General features: G+C 33.6%; 2 protein-coding genes across 2 annotated transcripts; one reads left to right on the top strand and one right to left on the bottom strand.

Moving 5' to 3' along the window:
- The first annotated feature begins 4,201 nt into the window (after window positions 1–4,201).
- On the top strand, window positions 4,202–4,970 carry LOC18102385 (germin-like protein subfamily 1 member 1). Its single transcript, XM_006378142.3, has one exon. It carries the CDS (start codon window positions 4,254–4,256, stop codon window positions 4,914–4,916), a length of 663 nt encoding a protein of 220 aa, XP_006378204.2. The 5' UTR covers window positions 4,202–4,253; the 3' UTR covers window positions 4,917–4,970.
- A 3,153-nt stretch (window positions 4,971–8,123) lies between these two features.
- Window positions 8,124–9,888, bottom strand: LOC18102386 (probable galacturonosyltransferase-like 9). Its single transcript, XM_024609252.2, has one exon. It carries the CDS (start codon window positions 9,588–9,590, stop codon window positions 8,433–8,435), a length of 1,158 nt encoding a protein of 385 aa, XP_024465020.2. The 5' UTR covers window positions 9,591–9,888; the 3' UTR covers window positions 8,124–8,432.
- Window positions 9,889–11,187: the final 1,299 nt, after the last annotated feature.

Below are 11,187 nucleotides of genomic sequence, written 5' to 3' on the forward strand. Positions count from 1 at the left end.
CAATTCTCTTATCTAGACTCTAAGATCAGTTAAGATTCTTGGTGATCAAAAAATTAGTTGGCGACTCCATTATTTTTTTACTAATAAAGATAAAAAATTCATTGTTCTTTTAACCCATCACCCTCGAAGATCCCGCTTTAAAAGGACAATCGTAACAATATTGCACAGCGATAAGAACCATCTCAACGTGATCTTTATTTTTCAAAAGGCATGCTAGTTGAGGAGCTATCATATGGCTCTAGCTAGCCAATCTTCTTTCATTTATTCTTCTCTCTTTTTTCTCTCTTCACTCCTCAGTTTCTCGTCTTTCTTAGTCAAAATAGTAGAGTGGGTTGTCAACTTTTCTTATGTCGTATTTGATCCTTATTTTTTTTTTGTTATTTTTTTGTCCTTTTTATATATAATTTTTTTAATTCCATCCTTAAAAAATAATTTGGTTGGGGATAGAGCTTCATAATTTTTTTGGTTTGCTTTATATAGTGTAAAATCAGTCTTATGACTCGGGTCACGAGTTTAGAAGGTTAGCTTGGGTTGACTCAAGGTTTTTTCATTTCTTTTTTTAAATTCATTTTTTTTCAATTTCATCTTTCAACATCTAGTTAGTTGGTAATTGGGCTTCACAATTTTTTTTGATTTTTTTCTATAGAGTTATCCCAATATTATGACTCGGGTCACAGGTTTGGCGGGTTGACTTGAGTTTTTTTCTGTTATTTTTTAAAAATTAATTTTTATTTCAATTTTATCTTTCAATATTAAGTTGGTTGATAGCTGAACTTCATGAATTTTATTGATTTGTGTTCTATAATGTTGATCTAGGTCATAGGTTTGACAAGTTTATCCATGTTGACTCAAGTTATTTTTTCGGTTTTTTTTTTAAATGTTTTATTTTTATTTTTTTTCCTTCAATATTTTTTTTATTGTGGATTGGGCTTCATAATTTGTTTTAATTTACTTTTTATGAGATTATCACTGTCTCGTGACTTAGATTGTAGGTTTTATAGGTTAGTAAGGGTTGACCCAAGTTAATATAAAATGAAGAACACTTCTAACTTCTTTATTTTATTTTATACATGGAAAAGGGATAATGATTTTTTTATTATTTAATTCAATATAATACTAAATAAGTAATAGGAAATTTAAAAATTAGATCAATTAACTAACCAATAAAAATCCTTCTTATAAATAAAATCTTGTTGTTATCCTTATTACCCACATTTTAAATCCTAAACCCACCCTTTTCATGGATTATACCATGATTTATGTACAAAAAGTTTCCTAAACTAATGATCCAAAATTTAGACCCATTGAAGATTAGAAGCTCGTTTGGCAAGATGATGGTTTTTGCATTCTTATTAGCTTTTGTTTTTTTTTTTTAATAATGAAAAGATATACAATAATTCTAAACTATGTTTTATAAATAAATAATTAGGAGCATGTTTTAGTTATATTATAACATAAAAACATAGTATTATATATATATTTTTCTTACAACCATAATAGTAATTATTAACATTAACAAAAGCAAAAGAGAATGAGATTGTATTGTATCCTTATCATAAAGCATTATTTATTGGAATAGTAGTGCTTTGTTTTTAAAACAATTTAATCAATGTTTTTTTTTATAATTTTATTCTTCAATATTGAATTTGCTTTTTATTAAATTGTTCTAGTCTCAAGACATGGATCACAGGATTGATGGGTTAACCTAATTGACTCAAGTTTTTTTTTTAATTGATTTTTTCTTCTCAATCTCATCCTTTAGTATTAGACTAATTGAGAATTAGTTTTCATGATTTGTTTTGATTTATTTTCTATTAAGTTATCTTGATTCATGACTTGGGGATAATGTTTAGCAGGTTAACCCAAGTTGACTATGATTGTTTTTTGTATTGTTTTTTAATGATTTTTTATTATTTTATCATTTAACATTGAGTCAATTGAGAATATTGTTTCATAATTTGTTTTGATTTGTTTTTTATGAGATAATCTAAGTTTCATGATCAGGGTTACCAGTTTGACAGGTTAACCTAGATAAATGGGTTGTTTTTTTTATTTTCTTTCTATTAGGTTATTTAGGTCTCATGACTTTGTTCACAAGTCCTTCAACATTATATTTGTTTTTATTAGGTTGTCATAATCTCATTATCATGTTCGCGGGTTTGGTAGATTAACCTTATTAACTCGAGTTATGCTCTGCGGGTTGACTCGAGTTGTTTTTTATGTCATTTTTAATTGTTTTTTTTTTTCAAATTCCATCATTCAACATTGGATTGATTGGTAATTGAGTTTCATAATTTCTTTTGATTTGTTTTCTTTAAGGTTATATTAGTCTCATGATCAAGGTCGCGAGTTTAGCGGGTTAACTCAGGTTTAACCGGGTTGTTTTTTTTTTTATTTCTATAAGATTATCTCGGTCTCATGACTCAAGTCATGGGTCCTTCAATATTAGATTTTATTTATTGAGTTGTCTCAATCTCATGACCCGGGTCGCTACGTTGACAGGTTAACCCAATTGACTTGTTTTCTTCTCTTAATTGACTCTCGCTTGTCTCATTCTTTAATATTAGGTTGATTGAGAATTAAACTTCATGATTTGTTTGGTTTGCTTTTTATTAGATTATTCTGATCTCATAACCTAGAAATAGTGCTTAGCATATTAATCCGTGTTAATTCAGGTCTTTTTGTGTCATTTTTAATTTTATCATTCAACATTATATCGGCTAGGAATTGAGCTTCATGATTTGTTTTTATTTGCTTTTTATGAGGTTATGTTGATCTCATAACCAAGGTTATGAGTTTGGCAGGTTAACTTGGGTTAAATTAGATCTTTTTTATTTTTTTTATATGAGCTTATCTCAATCTCATGACCTGAATTACGAGTTTGGCGGGTTGACTCGATTTATTTTTTTATGTTTTTTTAATTGATTTTGTTAATCTCAACCTTCAACATTGAGTTGATTAAGAATTGAGTTTCATAATTTATTTAGATTTGTTTTCTGTAATGTTATCTTGATCTTATTACCGGGTTGCATGTTTGGCAATTTAACTTGGGTTTTTTTAGGTCCTTTTTTTAATTAATTTATTTTTAGTTTTATCCTTCAACATTGAGTTAATTGAGAATTGAACTTCATAATTTGTTTTAATTTGCTTTATATGGGGCAATTATGGTCTTATAACCTAGTTAGGCGTGATCATTTTCGGTTCGGTTCGGTTTTTATCAAAAAAGTAACCAAACCGAAATTTAAAAAAAAAACCGAAACCGGTTCAAACCGACCAGTTTCGGTTTGGTTTGGTTTTTTAGGACAAAAACTAGTTCAAACCGGTTTGACTCGGTTTTTTCTTCAGTTTTTTTCGGTTTGGGTTTGGTTTGTTTTTTTCGGTTTTAGGCTTATAAAACTTAACTAGTCGGTGTTTTCAAAATTTTAATCGGTTTTTTTTCACGGTTCGGTTTTTTCAGTTATTTTTTTCTGGTTTTCTCGGTTTTTTTGCTCACCCCTAAACCTAGTTCATGGATTTAGTATTTTAACTTGGATCAATTTAACATGTTGTCATCTTAAAATTAAAAAATAAAGTCATCTTAATTTTTTTTTAGTTAAACTATATTTTTATTAATTATTCAAGTTATCTTTAGACCAGCAAATAAACTAAATCACATCAAATCAACTCTGCGTGATTTAAATTTCTTCTACTAAAACAATATATGAATAATATCTAAATATTTTTTATTTAAAAAAAAATTAATTCGACCACAATATAATACGGAACAACTAAATGTATGTTTGCTTTGTTGTTATTTTTATTTTTAATGGTGAATCTATAATTAAAAACAAAAAATTCAACAACAAAAACATGAATTTAATACTTTTACTCTTATATTTATTATTATTATTATTATTATTATTTTGCTATGAAGAGTTATACCTACAACAAACACAAACACAAAGACAAACATTGAAAAAAAAAAAAAACCAAAGTTAAAAGCCACGACTTTCCGTGATGAATATTAAAGTTTGCGAAACGTAATAATACTCTTTTGTCCTGCGGGTCCTGCCAACTTGATCTTAAATCCACTCTTAACTTGCCTTGCTATGTCCTCCTCTAATGCTCTTAAGCTACTCAAAATCACCTTCTCCACCTCCACATTACGACACCAGTTTTACGAAACATCACCATCAAACACCCACTATATATGCAACTCCTACCAATTTCTCATTCAAATCCACTTCTGTAGACTGATTTCCGACGAGCTCAGCATGAAAAAAACCAGCCATTCCTTGCTTCCCTCCCTCCTCACCCTGGCTCTCCTGCTGGGCTCTACGAAAGCAGACCCACACCCACTGCAAGATTATTGCATTGCCGATACATCTAAACCTTTTTACTTGAATGGTGCTCCCTGCATCGACCCAAAACTCGCAGCTTCTTCCCATTTCACCACCGCAGCTCTGTCCAAGCCAGGCAACACGAAAGCCACCCCTTACGGCTTCAGTGTCAAGGTCACCAACGTCACTAATCTGCCAGGGCTAAACACCATGGGCCTGACAATGGCCCGGGTCGACCTTGACCCAAATGGGCTCGTCCCACTCCACTCGCATCCACGGGCCTCAGAGGTGACCATTTGCATCAAGGGTTCCCTCCTTGTGGGCTTTGTTAATACAAGTAATTATGTGTTCACGCAACTCTTAAGGCCTGGTGAATCCTTTGTATTTCCAAGAGGTTTGATTCATTTTCTATATAACATGGAGACAATGGACTCAGCACTAGCTGTGTCTGGACTTAGCAGCCAGAGTCCAGGAACCCAAATAGCTGCTTTTGCTGCGTTCACATCAAAGCCCTCTATGCCTGACGAAGTTTTGAAGAAATCATTTCAGATTTCTAACCAAGATGTCACGAGAATTCGTAGAAATCTTGGAGGATAATTAAAAATTATGCCTTTCAATCAGAAAATCAATAATAATGATATTATTTATTTATGTCTGAACTTGTTTCTTATGTTGAAAGTCTTTGTTGCCTTCTTTATTTAGGGCTTGATAGTAGTAGTACTGTGCATTGGAGGAAGGTAGGAGGTTGGGATCATCCATTCATTCATTCATTGCGTATGGAAGTAGTGATAATAAAAGTATATGCCAAAATGGATTGATAGACAAAGAAACACAAGAAAGGAACTCATTCCAGGTAGAATTGGATGGAAAGAGTTGTTGAAATGAGATATGGGTTTTTTAGAAGTGTGGTTGTGGTTGTTTTTCAAAGTGTATTTTATTTGAAAATGCATCAAATAATTTGTTTTTATTTTTTAAAAAATATTTTTGAGATTAACATATTAAAATGATATGAAAATATTAAAAATTATTAATTTGAAATAAATAAAAAAAATTTAATTTTTTTTTAAACTCTTTCAAAAAAAAAAAAAAAAAACCTAGCTTAAAGCATATATCTAGCACCGGTTTTTGATATATTCAAAAGAATATATAGCATAGGGTCCATTGATTTTAAAACTTGTGGAATTTAGGGAATGTTTGGGAACACGGTTGCGGCTGTGTTCTCAAAATATTTGAATTTTTTTTTTTTTGCTAAAATTTAATATAGCTTGTATATTTTGGATCGTTTTGATGTGCTGATCTCAAAAATAATTTTTAAAAAATGAAAAAACATTATTGGCATACATTTTGGCACGAAAAGTTATTTGAAAAACACCCACAACCACACTGCCACACCCGCTCTTAGTAATTGAGAAAACTTAAACACACTGTAATCCAAGATCCATTGAATAGTAATGGAATTTATTTATTTATTGTGTGAAAAATATCTCCAGCTGCTGCAGATACGTTTTTTTTTTTTAAAGAAAAATCTTTGATTCAAGTTCATTTTATTTCAATTATACAATATAAAAAGACAACAATGTTGTATGAACCAAATTTAAATAATAAATAATAAAAAATTACTATAACATGGAAAAAAATAATTTTAAAAAAATAAATATAAGATGTAGTTTAATTCTAAACTTATTAAATATTGAAGGATGAAATGAGGTAAAAACAATTATAAAAATATCAGCCCTAGTGAACCCGGGTTAGTATGACAAACTCGTAACCCTGGTAATCAAGGCCGAGTCGATCCGGGTTATCCTGCAAAACCCAAGACCTAAATTATAAAGACCGGAATAACCCAATAGAAAGAAAATCACAAAACTAATTTTTTTAAAATGTCAACCCACGTTAGCTTTTTAAACTTGTGACTCGAATCATTAAACTCAAAGCACCTTATATGAAAAAATCATGAAGTCTAATTCTCAATCAATCAAATATTACAGGATGAAATTGAAAACAAATTACAAAAGAGACAAGAAAAAAAATAGAAATTAAAAAAATATGGATCAAATTGAAAGAAAAAAAATAAATGATTAATTGGGATTGAATGATAAAATTAAAACAAATAAAACATTTATAAAAAGGGTTAAGAAAAAAAATTAAAAATCAAAAGAATAAGAACTGAATTTGAAATGCTAACAATAAAGAGAGAAAAGTTGTCATTTTAAGGTGAGGGGAGAGAAAAAAAAGAAAAAAAAGCCTCATCAACAACAAATCAACCACCCAGCGCTAATATGTGCCACCTTAAAAGAAAGAGGAAGTGGAGACACTTCCAAATACATAGCAGAAGGGTCTTTTTTGTCGTCGGGGAGAGAATGTTTCTCATATGATGGTGCATGCTACACACGAACCAACTGCTTTTTATTTTTTTTTAAATTTCTTTCTTTGTTAAAAGATCCAATTGCCCCTCATTCGACCTGATATTAACAAAAAAAAACCTTTTATGAGAAGACAAAAAAGCCCACCAAGACCAATTTTTTTCTTTTTTGCTTTCAATGGTATTTTGGTCATTTCACTATGCGTTTTGTTTTTTATTATTTTCTACACCTAGTTAAATATCAAATTCCTCCTTACCTAACATGATAGTTACATAAAAATCATTATGAAAATATAGAACTATACTTTGACTTTGTTTTTTATTCCAATGATATTTTGATCGTTTCATTATACAATTGAAATAAAAAAAAATCTTATTTATCCCTGATAAATTTAACAATAAATAAAGGTTCCTGTAAAAAAAAATTAAAACCTTGATAACTAATGTTAAACTTTTTAGTATGAGCAGTGAAACCGTGAAAACATTTGTCCAGTTAGTTAATGGTGTTTTCACTCATGTGCTACAAGCAGATTCAGGTATTGTTAATTTAAGCATCACGCTACCTCTACCCATCCAAAGTATCCAACCCATACATCATCGTTTGACCTCTCTATAAAATAATCCCGAATGTGTTTATGAACAAAGCAACGATCATTGATGTTTTTCTGGTAGATCCAATCATATCCGTCTGATAACTAATCTCATGTTTCTTTCCTTAGAAAAATAGATTTGTGGAGGTGGGGCGTTTAAGAACATAGCAGTAGGAACTTTTTACTCTTTGCCCAACCGCACCTCACGAGAAATCTGATAGAAAGAGCATAGCATTAAAACCTTAAGATCAACTGTGTTTCAACAAAATTAGAAGTCCAAATCGGAGGTCTTCAGATTTTGAGAACTGGAGACCAAGTGGCCAGGTGGGTTGACGGAGAAATGTTTTGATACACCGACTCCAGCACCACACTACAGTTCATCTGATCTAATAATGGCAAGACAAGTGTTAAAAAGAAAGGAAAAAATGTTTGCTAGTCAAGGTCACTTGGGTTGTTAATTACTGAATGGATCAAAAGCTTGACGATAGCCTACTTTCAACTCCTGGAATTAAAAGGACCCCAGACGTGAAACTTCAACTTCTACTTGTACTAGCTAATTTCAATGGGGAGGAATCACATCATCAAACGGGTTCCTTCCACCGAGAAGAAGCTCTTCCGTGTGGGGCCTCAAGTTGTAGAAAACATTTTTTATCAGAAGAGGGTGTCAGGCTCTTAGGCTTCACCCCCTTCCCATCCCAAGAAAGCCCGTGAGCTTGACAAATTAAAATTCATTCCTTTTTCCTTTTTGGCTCTGAGTCACTGTTGAATCCTGTGAGTGACTGATCATTTAATTCAATGACTAACCAGAAAGCAGAAGACAAAGGACATAAGAACTTGAAAACAATGAACAACTAAGTGAATGGATGTATGTTATTCCTCTCTTGATTGCGAATCACATACACAGAAATCAAATCCAACAAAATTGTTCCAAGCACTGGAACCTGAGGAACATGGAATTGAAATCCTATATGCGAAGAACATGATAGATGAACACGAAGAATATTCATTCATTCAAAAAGAATTGAACCCCCAAATCAGCCCCAGCCTTTTAATCTGTACACAGGTATATCAAAGAATAGAATTTCTTCAGAACGTGTAGAAGCAGTAAGCAAACCCAAAAATAAAAAGAATCAACGCACCCCACATCCCCTAAATCCATCCTCACAAGTAACTAGAGCCTGTAAAAAATCCCATGGACTGGTGGTCATTGTGAGCATAGTAATACCCTTTGCTATTACTGATGTACAGATCGTACGGCTCCCAAAGATGATCAAGCTTGCATGGCTTTTTAGCATCAAGTCTAACCCAAGGCTTCCCTTTCCCACTCCAATGTAGCAAGCTGACCGGACCAGGATGCAATGACCTGCAACTCCCTCTCACATTATCCCCACCAAGTCCATGCTGGTTCCATCTATGGTCTATCGCTTCAACATCCCCTGCAAACACGAGCAAAAATGGTGGCAATGAGCCCAACTCATAAATCCTTGTCTTTTTTTGAATCTCCATCCACTTCTCTATCCTCCTCTTATAATCCCCTTCTCTCCACCTCACCAAATCCATCACCATAACCCCAGTGTTGAAGTAACACGGCTTCCTCCTCGCCGACGAAAAAGTACCAGACATAACCGGGTCGGACCAGAACACGGAAGTGAAATACTGGGTGAAATTCGCATGGCAATACTCGGGTGCCCCGATCACTCGAGACCCGCTAAGCGCGGTGTTCCATAACTTGTGTATGTCGTCGACGACCACAATATCAGAGTCCAGATAAATGACCCGATCCACGCAGAGATCCAACATATCACCAAGATAGTTTCTTGCGTAATTCAATGGGTTTTCCAGTGCTTGCCGGATTGAAGAAGAGATTAGATTGATTACAGTGTCTTCTCGGAATATATAGACCTTGAAATTCAACGATGGGAAAGTGGATCGTACCAATTGGGTTAAGACCCGTGGGCTTGCCGGGTCGAACTCTGCCGCAACGAAGTGGAAAAAGATGCTTTCTGGGCAGGAAGCGTGTTTGAGAACCGAGTGGACGGCAGCGATTGAGCCACGTAGATACTCAGAATCAAGAGTCATGGCTATGTGGACTAAAGAAGGGTCGCAGGAGGAAACCGAGCGCCCATTGGTTGTTGAAACAGGACAGTCTCTCCCGTTCCGGTAATCCGGCGCTTCAGAGAACCGGAAACCGTTGGGTACCTCAACTGCACCGGTATTCGTCTCCCTCGTCGGTATGGAACGAATCCCGAGGCAAAGTTGAGGGAAAAGAACAACGAGGGTGTAGAGTAAAACGCCGGAGTGTAACCGGAAATGAACCATCTTGGTTAGTTATCGTTCTTTAAGGAGAACAAGCACGGAGAGGGTTTGCTTCCTTTTGAGGGCGTTCTTGCATAAAAAATCAAGAAATGGCAAAATGGAGTCTATTTTGATGCATGCGATTTCCAAGAAACGCGGTTTTCTTTTTCTTTCCTCAGTCCCAGAGAGGGACAGAGAAATTTCTGAGTAACTCTGTGTATGTGCCTCTCTCTCTCTCTCTCTCTCTGGATTGTGGAAATGGAAATGGAAGTCTGCAAGTTCTTATATACTCTCCATTTACCAGGAGGTGGAGAGACACTGCTAATAAAGCAAGGAAGGAAGGTATAGGATCCTCCTTGTGATTTCTCTTTCTTTCCGTTTGTTATTGGGTAAACCTCATATTAGTCCTCGAGTTTACCTATTGTCTTAATTGAGTCCTTCAACTATAAATCTTATCAATCGAGTCCTCCGTCCACGTACCTTTCCTCAATTGAATCCTTCTATGGTCGATGTTAAAGAGAGCAAGTGTTGGTTAAAACAAATATATGTATATTAAAAAAAGCCCTCCCCTACGTGGGCAGTAATTCTTTTCTGCCTTGGCTCCATCTCCTCCTTATATTGCCTTTAGTTTTCATACTTAAAAAAAATTAATGATACTTTGTTTTTGTTAAATAAATCGAGGGATCATAGTATATTTTAAAAAAAGTTACTTAACAATAAAGAATATATTCAAATGATATTAATAACCAACTCCATATCTTCGGGGGGAAATGACATGTAACAACGTTGTGTGTTTTTGTTAGACACATGACATTGATAGCTTGAGAAGGTTCTATGGAAAAGTCGGAGATGTGTTCTGTTGTTGAATCGAGCACTCAACGGCGCCGAGGCTTGAAATTGTGGCGGAGCAGCATGATTGCCACTACAATCTCAAAGAGGTGGCAAATTTCAGGATCGATGGAAGGTCCAATGCCCCCTCGGCTTCAATCTTTTTCATTGAATTGTAATACAAGGAGACATTATTATTATTATTATTATTATTAGTTCGATTAATTTAAGTATATAATATTAAAATCAAGATTTAAATGGGTAAAACTGGATTGTGTTTTTACAGTAACCGTTGGGAATAAAAAATCAGCATGATCTTTTGGGATTTATTTATATTTAAACCCATCAATACACCTGTCCATTGCTATATACAAATCCAAGATGCTAGCAAGTAATATAGTCAGTCAGGTTTACACTTGTTAACACAACATGAGCAGCACAATTATTCGACGAAAACGAAGCGCCAACCTCCATGAGCTGTACACTTCAAAGCTAAGCTCATTAGACTCTGTTTTTTTATTTCTTTCATTTTAAATAATATTAAATTCCTGTTTTTTTTAAGTTTTTTTTTTAGATTTTTATATATTGATAAAAAAAATAATATTCAATTATAAGAATAACATATCGAACTGTATTGCTAAACACACACGCCAAATAAATTCCGTTGACATTCTAATTGCCTTCAAATATGAAAATACACGTAAAAAATAAAAAGCCAGGCAGGCCATGCTGGAAGAAGAAGTGAATAATGAAAGCACAGGCAATCACCTCTCCAACCCAACCCTCTCTTTTT

This window comes from Populus trichocarpa, chromosome 10, assembly GCF_000002775.5.
Source record: "Populus trichocarpa isolate Nisqually-1 chromosome 10, P.trichocarpa_v4.1, whole genome shotgun sequence".
NCBI lineage: Eukaryota > Viridiplantae > Streptophyta > Magnoliopsida > Malpighiales > Salicaceae > Populus > Populus trichocarpa.